This window comes from Pezoporus flaviventris, unplaced genomic scaffold (assembly GCF_033815535.1).
Source record: "Pezoporus flaviventris isolate CSIRO_AGI_PZ_B2104156 unplaced genomic scaffold, CSIRO_AGI_Pfla_v1 ptg000127l, whole genome shotgun sequence".
Classification (NCBI taxonomy): domain Eukaryota; kingdom Metazoa; phylum Chordata; class Aves; order Psittaciformes; family Psittacidae; genus Pezoporus; species Pezoporus flaviventris.
The window spans coordinates 2,391,160-2,410,778 of record NW_026892675.1 but is presented as its reverse complement, the minus strand read 5'-3'; the positions used below and the strand labels follow the sequence as shown (position 1 = coordinate 2,410,778).

The following is a 19,619-nucleotide window of genomic DNA, read 5'->3' as shown; positions in this document are numbered from 1 at the left end:
GGTGAGGAGAGGTGAGGCGACGCGAGGCGAGGCAATGCAAGGCAAGGCATGGCAAGGCAAGGGAAGGAAATTCATGGTGAGTCGAGGCAAGGCGAGGCCAGGCAGGGCAACAAAAATAAAGACATAGTGAGGTGAGGCGAGGCGAGGCAAGACAAGGCGAGGCGAGTCAAGGCGAGGCAAATCGAGGCAAGGCGAGGCAAGGCGAGGCAAGTCAAGAAAAAGCAAGGGAAGGAAAAGCATGGCGATGCTAGGCAAGGCAAGGCAATGTGAAGGCAAGGCAAGGCATGGCAATGGAAGGAAAGTCCTGGTGAAGTCAGGTGAGGCGAGGTGATGCAAGGCAAGGGAAGGCAAGGCATGGCATGGCAAGGGAAGGAAAGTCATTGCAAGACATGGCAAGGCGAGGGAAGGCAAGGTAAGACAAGGGAAGGCAAGACATGGCATGGCAAGGGAATTAAAGGCACGGCAAGGCATGGCAAGGCAAGGGAAGGCCAGGCAAGGCAAGGTAAGTGAAGGCCAGGCAAGACAAAGCAAAGCAAGGCATAGCAAGGCAAAGCAAGACAAGGAATGGCAAGGGAAGGAAAATCATAGCAAGGCATGGCAAGACAAGGGAAGGTAAGGCAAGGGAAGTCAATTTAAGGGAAGGAAAGAAGAGGCAAGGCAAGGCAAGGCATGGCAAGGGAAGGGAAGGAAAGGCATGACGAGGAGATGCAAGGCAAGGCGAGGCAAGACAAGGCAAGGCAAGGCAAGGCAAGGCAATGCCAGGCAAGGCCAGGCATGGTAAGGCAAGGCAAGGCAAGGCAAGGTCAGGCCAGACCAGGAAGGTCAAGGCAAAGCAAGGCAAGGAAAGCCCTGCAAGGCCAGGACAGGCCACGTCAAGCAGGGCAAGGCCAGGCGAGGCCAGGACAGTCAAGGCAATGCAAGGTATGGCAAGGCAATTCAATTCAAGGCAAAGCAAGGGCAGGCCAAGCCATGCCAGGAAAGGCCAGGCAAGATAATGCAAGGCAAGACCACGCAATGAGAGGCAAGGAAAGACAAGGCAAGGCCAGGCAAGGCCAGGCTAGGGGAGTCCAGGCCAGGCAAGGCAAGGCAATGCAAGGCATGGCAAAGCAAGGCAAGGCCAGGCAAGGCAAGGCAATGCCAGGCAAGGCCAGACAAGACAAGTCAAGGCCAGGCAAGGCAAGGCCAGGCAAGTCCAGGCAATGGACAGCAAGGCAATACAAGGCAAGGCATTACAAGGCAAGGCAATGAAAGTAAGGCACGTCAAAGCAAGGCCAGGCCAGGCCAAGTCAGGCAAGGCTAGGCAAGGCAAGTGTCGTGATTTAAAACCAGTCAGGCAGCTGGTTCACTCACTCCCCCCTTTCTTGCCCTCCCCCTACTCCCAGAGGGACGGAGAGGAGAACCGAAAAGAATGCAACTCCCATGGGCTGAGATAAGAACAGTTTAGTAACTCAGGTATAACAGGTATGGAATACCTCTTTGGTCAGTTTGGGTCAGATGTCCTGTCTCTGCTTCCTCATGGCTTCCCCTCCTCCCTGGCAGAGCCTGAGGCTCACAAAGTCCTTGGTCAGAGTAAACATGACTTTGCAAAAACTAAAAACATTGGTGTTATCATCTCTGTTCCCAGGCCGAAAGTCAAAACACAACGCTGAACCGGCTACTAAGAAGGAGAAATATGACTGCTACTGCTAAACCAGTATCCAGCCCTTATTGCATACCATTCACGTCGTGCTCAGATTCTACATTTCTCCACCTCCTTCTCCAGCTGCTATGCAGCCACCTCCTTCTGCCCCTTGACAGCCCTGACATCCCAAACCAGCAGCTGCTGCCTGCTGGCCTCCAGCCCCGCGAGGGGGCTGGACGGGGAAGAGCAGCGTACAGGTACAGGTACAAGTCCACGGCCACGTCCGTCCCACCCTGCTGCTGGAGCCCGCCCATATTACAAGTTATTGCCATAAAGCACAGTCAGACAAGAACCTTAGCCCAAACCCCACACTTGATAAACACTAAGACACAAATACTGGCTCTAAGTAAGGTACAACAGTCTGAAACTGTGAGATGAAGAGGAATAATTCTGAGAGCCAATAAATCGGCATTGTGATGAGTGACTATTAATCCGGTCAGATCTGTCCTTATCTCAACCCTTGCGCCCCACGTTAGGCGCCAAAAACAACTGTTGTGGTTTAAAACCAGTCAGGCAACTCGTTCACTCACTCCTGCCCTTCTTTCCTGCTCCCTACTCCCAGAGGGAGGGAGAGGAGAATCGAAAAGAATGCAACTCCCATGGGTTGAGATAAGAACAGTTTAGTAACTAAGGTCTAACACACATCACTACTGCTACCACCAATAATAATAATGACAAAGGAAATGACTCCTCTATGATGCGCCTATGACACCTCTGATTCCTCTATGACTCCACTATGACTCTAAGACACCTCTATGACTGTAAGACTCTTCTATGTCCAACTTCTCCATGACTCACTCCCCTACAATTCCTCTAAGACTCCCCTATGACTCCTAGATGACTCTACTATGACTCATCTATGACTCCTCTAAGACTCCTCTATGACTCCTCTATGAATCTATGACACTATGACTCCTCTATGAATCTATGACACTATGACTCCTCTAAGACTCCTCTAAGACTCCACTATTACTATGACTCCTCTATGACTCCTCTATGATGCGTCTCTGACGCCTCTATGACTCTTCTATAACGACTTTATGACTCCACTATGAATCCTCTATGACTGCTCTATGAATCTATGGCACTAGAACTCCTCTATTATTCCAATATGACTCCTCTATGACTCTTCTTTGTCTCCACTGTGACTCCTGTATGAGTCCTCGATGACTCCTCTATGGCTCCTCTATGAATCTATGACACTATGACTCCTCTAAGACACCTCTATGACTCCTGTATGACTCCTGTATGACTCCTCTATGACTCTATGACTCCTCAAGGACTCCACTATAACTCTTCTGTGACTCCAATGTGATTACTATATGTCTCTTCTATGACTCCTCTATGGCTCTATGACTCCTCTATGACTCCTGCATGACTATACTATGACTCCTCTGTGACTCCTCTATGACTCCTCTATGACTCCAATATGACTCCTCTATGACTGATCTATGATTCCACTATGATTCTTCTATGACACCTCTAAGAATGTATGACACTATGTCTCCTATATGACTCCACTATGACTCTTTAATGACTTCTCTATTACTCCTCTATGACTCCACTATGTCTCTTCTATGACTCCACTACGACTCCACTATGACTCCTCTTTGGCTCTATGATACTATTACTCCTCTATGACTCCTACATGACTCCTACATGACTCCACTGTGACTTCTATGTGACTCCTCTATGGCTCCTCTATGACTTCTCTATGACTCCTCTATAACTCCACTGACTCCTCTATGGCTCTTCTATGAATCTATGACACTAGGTCTCCTATATGACTCCACTATGACTCTATTATGACTTCTCTATTACTCCTCTATGACTTCACTATGACTCCTCCATGACACCTCTATGACCCCTCTATGACTCCTCCATGACTCCTTTATGACTCCTCTATGACTTCTTTATGACTCCTGTATGACTGTTTTTGACTCTTCTATGACTCCTCTATGATTCCTGCATGATTCCTCTATGACAGGGGGTAACAGGTTAAAACTTAAATAGGGGAAGTTTAGATTGGATATAAGAAGAAAATTCTTTCCTGTTAGGGTGGTGAGGCACCGGAATGGGTTGCCCAGGGAGGCTGTGAATGCTCCATCCCTGGCAGCGTTCAAGACCAGGTTGGATGAGGCCTTGTGTGATATGGTTTAGCACACGGTATCCCTGCCCACAGCAGGGGGATTGGAACTAGATGATCTTCAGGTCCTTTCCAACCTAATTATTCTATGATTCTATGATTCTATGACTCTATGATACAAAGACTCCTCTATCACTTCTCTATGACTCCCCTATGACTTCTTTATGATCCATCAAGGGCGGCCAGAAGTGATGAAGATTGTTGGAAGAAATAAACGACCCTCAGAGACCACCACCACAATTCTGTACTCATGTGGGGAAATCTCTGGAAAATGATGTAATCCATATGTAGCCTTATGAATATGTACGTATGCCCACTGACTATGAAAGGACGGCTTGTGTGGCAATTGAGAGACACACTTAGGAGGAGCTATCCCCGCGGTCTCCTGGCGCCACAAGAAAGAATACCTGCTTGTCACCTTGAAAACTTTGTTGGTGAGTTTGTTCCTGGAGTTTTCTCTGAGATCACCTTGCACACGCAGAGCCGTGCACTGCAGCAGCAGCGTCTCTCTGGCCTCCTGCTGCCACTGTCAGAGGCTAGAGGCACCTCAGCCCTGCGGTGTTGTCGACCTGGTCTGCCTTCACCTGGGGGCCCAGCTCCCAAAATTCCTGACTCATGGTGGCACTGCTGGCTCTGCGGGTACTGCGGCAGGAGAAGGGCCCTGGCTGATGCTGCTCCTTGTGGTGTCGCGGTGGCTGCGGAGGTGACAGCTCCGGAGGAGGCACCTGCATCTCCTGGCGCCTAGGATGTCCCTGGTGGCTCCTCAACTGTTGGAGCGGGCTCTGCTGACACAAGTGCTTCACCCTCCTCCTTGTCCACCCACCCAGGCTGCAATGGCTTCCCTTGGGTACAGCAGCCTTGAGGGAGACCATGCCAATCTTCCCCTGTAACTGCACTGCCATTGTCCTGCCTGTTACACCACGTCCTCCTCATAGGCCTTGATGAAAGAGGCAATTGCCATAGCCCAGGACACAGAGGTCTTTTGTTCTTTCGGGCCTTTCACCATGCCAGAACCCTGGCATCTCTGCTGCAGGCTGTCCTTCACTGGCCCATGCCTGCACCTCTTTCCCTTCAGGCTGTTGACACCCATCTTGCTTTCCCACCTAGCTCTCACCTGGCATTTCTGTACCTTCAGTCCCATCTCTGCACCCATGGCTGTCTGTTCCTTGAAACACAAAGCCATGGGCTGAGCCAGACTGGGTCTGGGTGACCTCTTGCACCACAAGTCCACCTTTTGAGAGACATTTCTCTTTCCTAACTTTGAGTCTGAACCTTCCAGGCTGCACTTTGCAGAGGTTTCCTTCTCTTCCTGCTAGCAAGAAAACCTCCATCATCTCTGCAGCCACATTTCACCTAGTTGTAGGCTGCTACTACAGTGTCAATTCAGCAGGTGGAGTGAGTATCGCTCAGCAAGCTGATCTAAAGGGGACTTACAGAAGAATGGGTGAGGTCATCAGTATAGAGAACTAAGCACCATGGGGGAGCAGTGGGAAAAGGCAATGGCCTGGATTGAGAACTTCTTGGCAAGAGCCAAAAGGAAAGGTGGTGTCCTTGGGTGCAAGGTACCCCGTGCTCTGGGGTCAGGGCACCTCATGTGGGACAGCTTCCTGCCTGTAGCACCCTCTCTGCTGCACACACCCCACTCTCTGCCCGCACTCTCAAGTGTCTCACAGAAGCTTTGCACCTCCCCTGCAGCAGCGACACCTCACTGCAGGAGGTTCCTGCATTCCCCAGGCTCAGGGATGGATCCTGCATTCCAGGCAAGTTTGGGTAGTGCAGGAGAGGGAGACAGGAAGGTGGGCTCATGGGGCATGATGAGCAGCGTTCAGGCACCCCCAGCGGTGGGCATTCCCCATGTGCCACACGGAGGCATGTTCCCATGAGGGAAAGTTCTCAGGTAGCCTGGGCAAGGAGTGGGGGGAAAGTGCAGCCCAGCCCTGGGAAGGGCACGTTCAGGCAGCTCTCTTGGGGTCTGGCACTGGAGGTGGCTGCTGGCCATGCTCTGCTGTATGGAGTCCTCTGCTTCTGCCCATGAGAGCTCTGTGATCTGCCCTTTGAAACCGTGCTGCCCTGCTCTCCACAGAGGACAGATGTTTGTGGGGGTTCTTAAGATCAGTTTGTGTGTGAAGGCATCTTACAGGCAGTGCAAGTTTGAGCACAGGGGAAATGGGAAAGGACTGATGGATGCTGCAGCTCCCCTGGCTCTGCACTAAGCTTCAAAGAGCTGAGAATTTCTCCCTGTTTCAGTACTCTTCTGATTTTCTCTCAAAGAAATAATGTTTTATACCCCCCAAAACAACCTCAGCAATATTATGCCAGTAAATAAATAACACAGACAAAATGATTCTAAGGCCATGCTGAGCTTCAGTTGTGCAGCCCACATGCATCTGAATCATGAGTACATGTAGAAAACTTTACAACCAAGTTGGATTTCATCTGACATCCCTTGTGAAAATCAGAGCTCGAGAAATCACTGCTTCAGAGCAAAGCTGACTCCCATCCAATCCTGCCTTGAACACTGCCAGGGATGGGGCAGCCACAGCTTCTCTGGGCACCCTGTGCCAGTGTCCCACCACTCTCAAAGGGAACAACTTCTTCCTAATGTCAAGCTAAATCTCCCTTTTTTTTTCAGCTTAAAGCCATTTCCCCTTGTCCTGTCACTGCACAGTCTCATAAAAAGCCCCTCTCCAGATTCTTTGTAGGCCCTGCTTAGACACGGGAAGATTGCTAAGATGTCTCCCTGGAACCTTCTCTTCTCCAGGCTGAAGACCAACATCTCTAAGCCTGTCATCATGGGAGACATGCTCCAGCCCTCAGGGCATCTTTGTGATAATTCATAAGCCCATCATTGAAGGATCATAAGAGAAGAGAGGTTGGAAGGGACTCCAGGAGGTCTCAAGTCTAAGCTGTCAGGACCAGAGTCAGAGCAAGTGGTTCCAGGCTTGATTCAGTGTAAGCTGAAATCCCCAAGGCCAGAGACTGCACAGCCTCTCTGGGTGACCTGATGCAGCACTTGCCTGAGCCAATGGGAACAAGGTTTCCTTCTGTCCTGGCTGAACCTCTCCTCTGTCACTGTCCCCCACTGCCTTTTGTCCTCCCACGAGGCACCATGGTGAGGAGCCTGGCTCTGTATTCTCCATGTCCTCCTTTCCGCTACAGGCAGCCAGTCCCCAACAGCCTTCCTTCTCAAGATCTCAGGTCTCCATGAGCCTTCCCTTCTCCAGGCTGGAGAAGCCCAGCACCCCAGACTCTCCCCACAGGCACCATGCTCCAGTATCTCCTGATCTGAGGGCTCATTACTAAACCCACTCCTGAACTGGGGATGTGAAGCCTGGATGGAGGATTCCAGATCATCCCTTCCCTTGTTCTCCTGCCATGCTCCTGCTCATACAGCCCACGATGCTGCTGTCCTCCCTTGCTGCCAGGGCACACGCTGCCTCCTGTCCAGCTCCTGCCCACCCAGAACTTTCCCATGGGCTGTTCTCAGCCAGGCAGCCCCAGCCTGTGCCATTGCAGGGCAGTCCCCTGCAGGGACCCCTGTGTCCCCTGCTCCGCTGCCCAGGACACCCTGAGAGCTCTGCAGCCCCCCCATGCCTTCCCATCTCCCCACACCAGCACAACAGCCCCGGCCCCTGGGCTCCCCAAGAGCTCTTCCTGCTCCATCAGCAAGGGAAGGCAATGCAAGGCTAGGGAAGGCAAGGCAAGGCAAGAAATGGCAAGGCAAGGCAACTCATGGCAAGGCAAGGCGACTCAACGTAAGGCAAGGCAAGGCAAGGCAAGGCAAGGCAAGGCCATGACAGGACAGGCCAGGCAAGGCAAGGCAAGGAAATGCAAGGAAAGGCAAGGCAATGCAAGGCCAGGCAAGGCAATGCTAGGCAAGGCAAGGCATGTCCAGGCCAGGCTAGGCCAGGAAAGGCCAGGCAAGTCAAGGCAAGGCAAGGGAAGGACAGGACAGGCCAGGCAAGGCAAGGCAAGGCAAGGCTAGGCAAACAAGGCAAGGCATAGCAAGGGAATGGAAGAAACGGCAAGACAAGTCAAGGCAAGGTAAAGCAAGGCATGGCAAAGGAAGGAATAGCATGGCAAGGCGATGCAAGGCAATGGAAGGCAAGGCAAGGCAAAACATGGCAAGAGAAGGAAAGTCATGGCGAGGTGAGGAGAGGCGTGGAGATGCAAGCTGAGGCAATGGAAGGCAAGGCATGGCAAGTCAAGGGAAGGAAATTCATGGTGAGTTGAGGTGAGGCGAGGCAAAGGCAGGGCAACAGAAATAAAGACATAGTGAGGCGAGGCAAGGCAAGGGAAGGAAAGGAAAGGGAAGGAAAGGAAAGGCAAGGCAAGGCAAGGCAAGAAATGGCAAGGCAAGGCATGTCCAGGCCAGGCAAGGCAAGGAAAGGAAAGGAAAGGCAAGGCAATGGAAGGCCAGGCAAGGCAATGCTAGGCAAGGCAAAGCATGTCCAGGCCAGGCCAGGCCAGGCAAGGCAAGGCCAGGCCAGGCCAGGCCAGCCCAGGCCAGGCCAGGCCAGGCCAGGCAAGGCAAGGCAAGGCAAGGCAAGGCAAGGCAAGGCAAGGCAAGGAAAGGCAAGGCAAGGCAAGGCAAGGAAAGGCAAGGCAATGCAAGGCCAGGCAAGGCAAAGCATGTCCAGGCCAGGCTAGGCCGGGAAAGGCCAGGCAAGTCAAGGCAAGGCAAGGGAAGGACAGGCCAGGCCATGCCAGGCAAGGCAAGGCAAGGCTAGGCAAGGCAAGGCAAGGCAAGGCTAGGCAAGGCAAGGCAAGGCATGGCAAGGGAAGGGAAGACACGGCAAGACAAGTCAAGGCAAGGAAAGGCAAGGCATGGCAAAGGAAGGAATGGCATGGCAAGGCGATGCGAGGCAATTGAAGGCAAGGCAAGGCAAAACATGGCAAGGGAAGGAAAGTCATGGCAAGGTGAGGAGAGGCGAGGCTACACAAGGCAAGGCAATGCAAGGCAAGGCATGGCAAGGCAAGGGAAAGAAATTCATGGTGAGTCGAGGTGAGGCAAGGCAAGGCAGGGCAACAGAAATAAAGACAGAGTGAGGTGAAGCGAGACAATGCAAGGCAATGCATGGCAAGGCAAGGGAAGGAAATTCATGGTGAGGCGAGGTGAGGCGAGGCAAGGCAGGGCAACAGAAATAAAGACAGTGAGGTGAAGCGAGGCAATGCAAGGCAATGCATGGCAAGGCAAGGGAAGGAAATTCATGGTGAGGCGAGGTGAGGCGAGGCAAGTCAGGGCAACAGAAATAAAGACAGAGTGAGGTGAGGCAAGGCGAGGCAAGGCAAGGAAAGGCAAGGAAAAAAAGGCAAGGAAAGGAAAGGCGAGGCAAGGAAAGGGAAGGCAAGGTGAGGCGAGGGGAGGAGAGGCAAGGCAAGGCGAGGTGAGGCAAGGCAATACAAGGCAAGGCAAGGCAAGGCGAGGTGAGGCAAGGCAATGCAAGGCAAGGCAAGGCAAGGTAAGGCAAGGCCATTAAAGGCCAGGAAAGGCGAGGAGAGGTGAGGCAAGGAGAGGCAAGGGAAGGGAAGGAAAGAAAAGGCAAAGCAAGACCCAAACCTGACTCTGCTTAACTTTTGAGATCAGACAACATGGTGGTGGGTAAAACACACACTGTGTGTGTGCCAACATGTGTTGCCTGGCCTGGACTAGCCTAGCCTGGCCTTGCCTGGTCTTGCCTTGCATTGACCTAACTTGCCTAGCCTTTCCTGGCATGGCTTGGCCTGGCCTTTCTTTGCCTTGCATTGAATTGCCTTGCCATACCTTCCGTTGCTTGACTGTCCTGGCCTAGCCTGACCTTGCCCTGCTTGATGTGGTCTGTCCTGGCCTTGCAGGGCTTTTCTTGCCTTGCCTTGCCCTTCCTGGGCTGGCCTGGCCTTGACTTGCCTTGCTTTGCCTTGCCTTGCCTTACCTTGCCTTACCATGCCTGGCCTTGCCTGGCATTGCCTTGCCTTGCCTTGCCTTGCACTGCCTTACCTTGCCTTGCCTTGCCTTGCCTTCCCTTGCCTTGCCTTCCATTGCCATGCCTTGCCTTGCCTTTTCTTTCCTTCCCTTGCCTTGCCTCGCCTCACCTTACCTCTTCTCGCCTTTCCTGACCTTTAATGGCCTTGCCTTGCCTTCCCTTGCCTTGCCTTGCATTGCCTTGCCTCCCTTTGCCTCATCATGCCTTTCCTTTCCTTTCCTTTCCTTTCCTTTCCTTTCCTTTCCTTTCCTTTCCTTTCCTTTCCTTTCCTTTCCTTTCCTTTCCTTTCCTTTCCTTTCCTTTCCTTTCCTTTCCTTTCCTTTCCTTTCCTTTCCTCTTCCCTTCCCTTCCCTTCCCTTCCCTTCCCTTCCCTTCCCTTCCCTTCCCTTCCCTTCCCTTCCCTCTCCTTCCCTTCCCTCTCCTTCCCTATCTTTTCCTTGCCTCGCCTTGCCTTGCCTTGCCTTGCTTTGCCTTGCCTTGCCTTCCCTTGCCTTCCCTTGCCTTGCCTTCCCTTGCCTTGTCTTCCCTTGCCTTCCCTCACTATGTCTTTATTTCTGTTGCCCTGGCTTTGCCTCGCCTCACCTCAGCTCACCATGAATTTCTTTCCCTTGCCTTGCCATGCCTTGCCTTCCATTGCCTCGCATCGCCTCGCCATGCTATTCCTTCCTTTGCCATGCCTTGCCTTTCCTTGCCTTGACTTGTCTTGCCATGTCTTCCCTTCCCTTCCCTTGCCATGCCTTGCCTTGCCTTGCCTAGCCTTGCCATGCCTTGCCTTGCCTGGCTTGGCCTGGCCTGTCCTTCCCTTGCCTTGCCTTGACTTGCCTGGCCTAGCCTGGCCTGGACATGCCTTGCCTTGCCTAGCATTGCCTTGCCTGGCCTTGCATTGCCTTGCCTTTCCTTGCATTTCCTTGCCTTGCCTGGCCTGGCCTGGCCTGTCATGGTCTTGCCTGTCCTTGCCTTGCCTTGCCTTGCCTTACCTTACCTTGAGTTGCCTTCCCTTGAGTTGCCTTGCCTTGTCTTGCCTTGCCATTTCTTGCCTTGCCTTGCCTTGCCTTCCCTAGCCTTGCATTGCCTTCCCTTGCTTTGCCTTCCTTTGTCTTGCATTGCCTTGCCTTGCCTGGCCTTGCTTGACACAGATCTCTTGCTGTGTCATGTGCACTTGCCACTTACTGAGGAAAGTATCCATGGGCTGGGAAAGGAAACAGCACAGGAGGGAATTTTTAGCTAATTGTAGCTCTTCCTGGTAAAACCTGTAGGGCTTTAGCATCTTGTTCAATATTTTCCATGGTCACTGGAATGGGTTTCATTGTTAAAAAAAGTATTTCATTTTCTACTTCCCTGTGTTCCATGAGAAACAGCAACAAGGGCCTCCCCTTGTGCCACAGCTTGTGACACTGTGCAAGACATGACGAGAAAAACAGCTGGGCTGGTACTTGTGGAGAAGCCTGTGGCCTGTAGAGCTTCATCAGGGACAAGGACAGGTTTCTGTGTAAGCACTGACTCAGTTCAGCCCAGCTGTGCTGTACTGAAGAGCAGCACCCCTCGCTGCCCTGTGCGGAGTCGGGGCTGGGGTGTGTGCTCCCCACCCCTTCTCTCCTGCCTCCTTTCTCTGCAGTGAAACAGAAACTGTGTTCTCTGAAGAAATTCTTTCCGGTGAGGGTGGTGAGACACTGGAACGTGTTTCCCAGAGAAGTCCCCCATGCCTGTTCTGAAACTGTTTAGGGTTGCTGAAAGAATCACTTCCACAGATACCAGCAGAAGTGATTTTAATGTGAATTTCTAAAAGCAGGATTCCTCAGGATTTGGTGGTGAGGCCCCACTCCACCATCTACAAAAAGAGATTGTGTCAGACCTGGCAAGGATTTATCCAGGACTGGATTCAAGTGATTTATACAGCATTGAACTGAAATCATGTGTATAGAAACTGCAAACAGAAAGGAATAAGGGAGACCCTCTTGTTGAGTCACGAGGTTCAGACTGGATCTCTTTGCTTTCTAAGCTCCCTCTCCGAGAGCAGTCTGCGTGCAGCTGGATTCCATCTTAGTCTCAGGCCTGGTATTCATGTAAAGGATCACAAATACCAGCTAGCAGCAGTTTGCATTTGTAAACTCAATCACAGGATTTCTAACAGCACTTGATCACTGAAGCTAGTATACACGCACTTGCAATTAAATATCCAACCTGACACAACCCACTGAGATGGAGCTAGATGGCTGTGCACAGATCTAGATGCATCCCTATGCTGAAGCTGCCCTTGGTGCAGTGAAAAGTAAAAGCAGAGCACAATACTCACAGCAGCTCTGGAAGCACTCCTCAGTGGGCGAAGGGCTGAGTGTCAGTGAGCAGCAGGATCGGCCCAGCTAGATGGTCCCCCTATTAGCTAAACTGGAGAGTTTAGGGGGCTCTCAGAGATGCCTCACTATGAGGGAGATGCTGCCCACAGCACACTGCGGTCCAGGAGAGGGTTAGGGTTAGGGGTTAGAGCTCAAAAAATCTCTCTCTTGGGACTAAAAGTTCTAGGGTCGTCAGAGAGGTGTGCTCGCTTCTTGCCGCTGTGCCAACAAACATAGTAGTACTGAATTCCAGTTATAAATTGAGGGCAATGTTTGGTTGCTTTACTCAGTTGTTAAGAATTTCTTAAATGTGTTTAAGTACGATTATATACATGGACAAGTTTCTGCATCAACATAACTTGTTCAGCTGATTTCTATGCTGTAATGTATAGCAGAATGTTTAACAACAAACAGAATAGGATATAAATTAGTGAAATTAAGGTAGGATGTAAAATTCAGCTTTAAAGCCTCAGTTGCTGGGGTATCCTACCAGAGGTGTTCTCATGCTCAGTGTGTGGACTTCCCAGAGATAAGTTAATGGTTGGATTTGATGTTCTCAAAGGGCCATTTTCAAATTAGTTGATTGATTGTAAGAAACGAAGATTTTTAGCCTTAAATCTTTGTATCATCAGAGAACTGGCACTGCAGGAAGGCAGTGTGCCTCCCAGCTGAGGGAGGGAAGATTAGTGATTGCTACAGGCTGTTTCCCATGGTGTTTCCCTGGAGCCCCAGGGAGCCCTGGAAGGAGCCCAGTGGGGCAGAGGCAGAGCCACCTTGGGCTGGGCCTCTGCTGCTAAGCTGGGACCGAGGGGAGACCTGTGAGACACAGGGAGCTTAAAGGCACTTGGCAGTGGAGGATGCTGAGGAGGAGGAGGAGGAACCTTCTGAAGGAGAAACCTTCCCAGCCCTGTTTGTGGTAAGGCACTGGGTGCAGGGCAATGCAGCTGCAGTCTCTCTCTGTGTAGATAAGGAGGAGGATGTGCTGCAGAGCAGGGCTTCCCCCTGCACCATGCAGGGACAGGACAAGGCAGGTCCCTTGTCCCGGGGCTGGCTGCAGGGTGTGAATGTGGGTGTGCAGCCAGGGGTCCCCAGCGCTGCCCTTGCAGCAGGGTCCCTGCAGCCCAAAGGCTTTGTGCAGGGGCAGGGACTCTGCTGCCTGCCAGGGTCAGCACTCGGCCTGCCCGGGAGCTCCCCATAGAGCTCGGGGGGAGCTGTGGGGAAAGGAGAAACCCCTGACAGGGAAGGGAAGTGCTGGGTGGGTGACGCTGCTCCAATCTGCCGTCACTCTGAGCACTTCTTCAGAGGGTCCCTCTGAAAGACACTGAGGCATCATTTACCTGATAGGGAAGGATCCTGAGCTTTGATGGTTTTCCCTCTTGGTGGGCAGGTTGGGCAGTGGGAGCTGGGAATTTACTTCTCTGCTTTGGGGGAGGCACCGAGAGTCTTGTGAGGGGTTGTGTGAGCTGCTCCTGAGCCCCTGCACAGGCAGGGGTGTGCAGGGCAGAGCTGAGCACACAGCCCATGGCATGGGCTCTGGGAGCACTGAGAGGGAGCAGAGGTGGGCACAGAGCAGCAGCTCCTGGCAGGGACAACTCCAGGCAGCAGAGATATGGATGGGCAGGGAGTGGGGGGAAAGTGCAGCCCAGCCCTGGGGAGGGTGCGTTCAGGCAGCTCTCTTGGGGTCTGGCACTGGAGGTGGCTGCTGGCCGTACTCTGCTGCCCACAGACCTTTGCTTCTCCCCGTGAGAGCTCTGTGGACTGTCCTTTGAAATCGTTCTCCTCTGGTCTCAGCACAGGACACATGTTTGTGGGAGTTCTTAAGATCAATTTGTGTGTGAAGGCACCTTACAGGCAGTGCAAGCTTGAGCACAGGGCAAGTGGGAGAGGACTGATGGAAACTGCAGCTCTCTTGGCTCTGCAAAGAACGGAGACTTTTTGCCTGATGCAATTCTCTTCTGATTGTACCTAGGAAGAAGCCTCAGCAGTGTAATGACATCACTGGCGATGACACAGAACCTCTCCTCTCCTGCTAAAATGTGCTCTGTTGTGAATGTGTAAACTGAACTTCTGTATCTGACATCCCTCCTGTCCTAACCTGTCACTGCCTTTTTCTCCTCTGACGGTGCCCCATGCCCAGAGGCAGCAGATGTCCAACGGCAGCTCCATCACCCAGTTCCTCCTCCTGCCATTCGCACACACGCGGGAGCTGCAGCTCTGCCACTTCTGGCTCTTCCTGGGCATCTCCCTGGCTGCGCTCCTGGGCAACGGCCTCATCATCACCAGCACAGCCTGCGACCAGCGCCTCCACACCCCCATGTACTTCTTCCTCCTCAACCTCTCCCTGCTGGACCTGGGCTGCATCTCCACCACTGTCCCCAAATCCATGGCCAATTCCCTCTGGGACACCAGGGCCATCTCCTACACAGGTTGTGTTGCACAGCTCTTTTTCTTTCTTTTATTCATTTCAGCAGAGTATTTTCTCCTCACTGCCATGTCCTACGACCACTACGTGGCCATCTACAAACCCCTGCACTATGAGACCCTCCTGGGCCGCAGAGCTTGTGTCCACATGGCAGCAGCTGCCTGGGGCAGTGGCTTTCTCAGTGCCCTTCTGCACACAGCCAAGACATTTTCACTGCCCCTGTGCCGAGGCAATGCTGTGGAGCAGTTCTTCTGTGAAATCCCCCAGATCCTCAAGCTCTCCTGCTCACGCTCCTACCTCAGGGAAGTTGGGCTTCTTGTGGTTGCCTCCCTGATTGCTGTTGTCTGTTTTGTTTTCATTGTGGGGTCCTATGTGCAGATCTTCAGGGCCGTGCTGAGGATGCCCTCTGAGCAGGGACGCCACAAAGCCTTTTCCACGTGCCTCCCTCACCTGGCCGTGCTTTCCCTGCTTCTCAGCACTGGCACATTTGCCTGCCTGAAGCCCCCATCCATCTCCTCCCCATCCCTGGATCTGGTGGTGTCAGTGCTGTACTCGGTGGTGCCTCCAGCAGTGAACCCCCTCATCTACAGCCTGAGGAACCAGGAGCTCAAGGATGCTGTGAGGAAGCTGGTGACCAGATGTGTTTCAGCAGATATACGCTGCTTGCTTTAGCCTTGAAAGGGCTTCCAGTGTAGGTCATGACAGGCCATGTCTGTCTTTCCTGCTTTACATTTGTTTTCCTATTTCAATTTGTGATGATGTTGTCTTCATAGAAATGTCAGTTTTCATCTCCTCCTAATTAAGTTGCCACTCGTGTTGTGTGACCCACAGATTTTGTGTCACTCTGGTCTCTGACTGTATTTAAGGGAAATAAATGATCCTGCAGCAACTTCTTCTCTGTGATATGTCCTCACATGGCAGGAATGAAGGGGAATGAAAGCAGCTTTCTGGCTGCTCCAGCTCTGGGATGGCAGCTCTGTGCCTGCAGCAGGAAGAGCTCTTGGGAGCCCAAGGCCTGGGGCTGTTGTGCTGGAGTGGGGAGATGGGATGGCATGGGGGGGCTGCAGAGCTCTCAGGGAGTCCTGGGCAGGGGAGCTGGGGACACAGGGGTCCCTGCAGGGAACTGCCCTGCAATGGCACAGGCTGGGGCTGCCTGGCTGAGAACAGCCCATGGGAAAGGTCTGGGTGGGCAGGAGCTGGACAGGAGGCAGCGTGTGCCCTGGCAGCAAGGGAGGACAGCAGCATCACGGGCTGTATGAGCAGGAGCACGGCAGGAGAACAAGGGAAGGGATGATCTGGAATCCTCCATCCAGGTTTCAGATCTCCAGTTCAGGAATGCTATTGGCAAGCAGGAGGGGGTTTAGCAACAGGCCCTCAGGACAGGCAGGGACTGGATCATGGTGCCTGTGGAGAGAGGCTGGGGGAGCTGGGCTTGTCCATCCTGGAGAAGGGAAGGCTGATGGGGACCTGAGATCTTAGGAAGGGAAGGCTGATGGGGACTGGCTGCCTGTAGCGGCAAGGAGGACATGGAGAATACAGAGCAAGGCTCCTCACCATGGTGCCTGGTGGGAGGACAAAAGGCAGTGGGGGACAGTGACAGAGGAGAGGTTCAGCCCGGACAGAAGGAAACCTTGTTCCCATTGGCTCAGGCAAGTGCTGCATCAGGTCACCCAGAGAGGCTGTACAGTTTCTGGCCTTGGGAATTTCCAACTCAGCCTGAATCAAGCCTTGAACCACTTGCTCTGACCCTGTTCCTGGTGGGTTCAACTTGAGACCTCCTGGGGTCCCTTCCAACCTCTGTTCACTTCTGATCCTACAATGACGGGCTTATGAAGAGTCACAAAGATGCTCTAAGGGCTTTAGCACATCTCCAACGGAAACAGGCTGAGAGATGTTGGTCTTCAGCCTGGAGAAGAGAAGGTTCCAGGGAGACATCTTAGCAATCTTCCCGTGTCTAAGCAGGGCCTACAAAGAATCTGGAGAGGGGCTTTTTATGAGACTGTGCAGTGACAGGACAAGGGGGAATGGCTTTAAGCTGAAAAAAGTGAGATTCAGCTTGGACATTCAGATGAAGTTGTTCCCTTTGAGAGTGGTGGGACACTGGCACAGGGTGCCCGGAGAAGCTGTGTCTGCCCCATCCCTGGCAGTGTTCAAGGCCAAGTTGGATGGGAGTCAGCTTTGCTCTGAAGCAGTGCTTTGTCCAACTCTGATGTTCACAAGGGATGACAGATGAAATCCAACTTCATTGTAAAGTTCACTACTTGCACTCATGACTCGAGTGAGTCTGGGCTTCACAAGAGAGGCTCAGCATGGCCTTAGAGTCATTTGGACTGTGTTATTTATTTACTGGCATAACACTGCTGAGGTGTTTTGTTTTGGTTTTTTTTTTAGGGGGGGGAGGAGGCTATAAAACATTCTTTGTATGACAGAAAATGAGAACAATATTGAAACAGGGAGAAGCGCCCAGCTCCTTGTAGCTTAGTGTAGAGCGAGGAGGGCTGCAGTGTCCATCAGTCCTTTCCCATTTGCCCTCTGCTTACAACACATGTGTATGATGCCTTCACACACAAATTGATCTTAAGAACCCCCACAAACACCTGTCCTGTGCTGAAAGCAGGGGAGAACGGTTTCAAAGGACAGTCCACAGAGCTCTCACGCTGAGAAGCAAAGAGCTGTGGGCAGCAGAGCGCAGCCAGCAGTCACCTCCAGTGGCAGACCCCAAGAGAGCTGCCTGAACGCACCCTCCCCAGGCCTGGGCTGCACTTTCCCCCCACTCCCTGCCCATGTCTCTGCTGCCTGGAGCTGTCCCTGCCAGGAGCTGCTGCTCTGTGCCCAGCTCTGCTCCCTCTCCGTGCTCCCAGAGCCCATGCCATGGGCTGTGTGCTCAGCTCTGCCCTGCACACCCCTCCCGGCAGCACGGCTCTACCCAGGGGCATCTCTGCCTCTGCAGGAACCTCACCCCTGGCACTCAATGCATCCATCAACGGTGAATGGAGAAACATGGTCACTCCCTGAGGAAAGCCTTGAGAGCTTCTTAACTCTTCAGTTAGTTACTGGTGGCAATGAGCAGTGTGTAGGGAGGTGAGAGAGGGTGGAGGGAAGTCAGCAAGGAGCAAGGTGATGGTTCAGGGCTTTAACAAATGCTTACAAGCAGGATGGAGCCCAGCAATGGGGAGCAGTTGGTGTCTGTAGGTGGAGGAGGAGTAGGTGTTCCTGGAGTGTGGCTGCAGGCCCTGGACAAACCAGAGGCTACCTGAGAACTTTCCCTCATGGGAATATGCCTCAGCGTGGCACATGGGGAATGCCCACCGCTGGGGGTGCCTGAACGCTGCTCATCATGGCCCATGAGCCCACCTTCCTGTCTCCCTCTCCTGCCCTACCCAAACTTGCCTGGAATTCAGCATCCATCCCTGAGCCTGGGGAATGCAGGAACCTCCTGCAGTGAGGTGTCGCTGCTGCAGGGGAGGTGCAAAGCTTCTGTGAGACACTTGTGAGTGCAGGCAGAGAGCGGGGTGTGTGCAGCAGAGAGGGTTCTCAATCCAGGCCATTGTCTTTTCCCACTGCTCTCCCATGGTGCTTAGTTCTCTATACTGATGACCTGACCCATTCTTCTATAAGTCCCCTTTAGATCAGCTTGCTGAGGGATATTCACTCCACCTGCTGAATTGACACTGTAGTAGCAGCCTACAACTAGGTGAAATGTGGCTTCAGAGATGATGGAGGTTTTCTTGCTAGCAGGAAGAGAAGGAAATGTCTGCAAAGTGCAGCTTGGAAGGTTCAGACTCAAAGTTAGGAAAGAGAAATGTCTCTCAAAAGGTGGACTTGTGGTGTAAGAGGTCACCCAGACCCAGTCTGGCTCAGCCCATGGCTTTGTGTTTCAAGGAACAGACAGCCATGGGTGCAGAGATGGGACTGAAGGTACAGAAATGCCAGGTGAGAGCTAGGTGGGAAAGCAAGATGGGGGTCAACAGCCTGAAGGGAAAGAGGTGCAGGCATGGGCCAGTGTAGGACAGCCTGCAGCAGAGATGACAGGGTTCTGGCATGACTGAAAGGCCCAAAATAACAAAAGGCCTCTGTGCCCTGGGCTATGGCAGTTGCCTCTTTCAACAAGGCCTATGAAGAGAACTTTCATTCTCAGGATTTCAGGCTCTGCTTCTCCAAGGGCTGTGGTCAGGGCTTGGCCTTTCTGCATCATCAAACAAACCAAGGGTTTTCTCACCATCAGACACCTGCACTTTGCCTTTCTCTCCCTGTAATCACAGCCTGCAGTTACTTGCTTTAACGAGTCCCTGGGGAGGCTTTGTCAGCAACAGCCCTCAGTGGGGCCCATGAATGCTGAAGGGACCTGGGGCTTTGTTTCTGAGTTGGACTTCTTGAGAGGTTTCCTCAGTCTCCTCTCAGCACCTGAGGTTCACGGACTCAGCCCAAATACACCATGGGACTCATTAAACCCTGATGAGCCATGTCTCAGCATGTAGTTTTTGTCAAGTCTTCTAGATTGTCTTCCAGGGAACTGGGGAAGTTTCTGGGTGCAGGAAGATTACAAAGGGCATCTGATAGAAGTTATTTGAAAGGGTTATTTGAAAGGAAAATCTATGAAAGATGAGAGGAATGAAGGACGCGGTGTAACAGGCAGGACAGTGGCAGTGCAGTTGCAGGGGAAGATCGGCATTCCTTTGGGATCCCCCTTGTGAAAGGTCATTGGATTGGCACAGGTCTCTTGGGAGGGAGGACAAGGACACGTTGCGCTTACCTTTGATAAAGGTGCCAAGGGCAACCCAGGGGAACCCAGGCTGCACAAGCTGCCTTTGGTGAGGCGTGTGCCAGCATCAGAGTCCTCTTGGGTGACACCTCTGGGCACCTAAAAGCCGTCCGAAGGGTAACTGCTGCCTGGCCAAGCTGAGAGCCTGCAGTTGTGCGTGAGGAGGCAAAGAGTGAATGTGGTTTCCCTCAGCTTCAGCACAGCTCTTGGCACGGTCTCCCTCAAGGCTGCTGTACCCAAGGGGTACACCACAGACATAACAATCCTCCTGTCCTTCTACTTATCAATTAGTTTAACTGCAGCCCATCCTGG

General features: G+C 52.6%; 1 protein-coding gene across 1 annotated transcript; it reads left to right on the top strand.

Annotated features, from left to right (window-relative positions):
• The first annotated feature begins 14,254 nt into the window (after positions 1-14,254).
• On the top strand, positions 14,255-15,217 carry LOC133282529 (olfactory receptor 14J1-like). The gene has a single exon (XM_061478538.1). It carries the CDS (start codon positions 14,270-14,272, stop codon positions 15,215-15,217), a length of 948 nt encoding a protein of 315 aa, XP_061334522.1. The 5' UTR covers positions 14,255-14,269.
• The last annotated feature ends 4,402 nt before the right edge of the window (positions 15,218-19,619 follow it).

Excerpts from the sequence above, each read along its gene's own strand:
- LOC133282529 (XM_061478538.1), top strand. The coding sequence starts at position 14,270 with ATGTCCAACGGCAGCTCCATCACCCAGTTCCTCCTCCTGCCATTCGCA.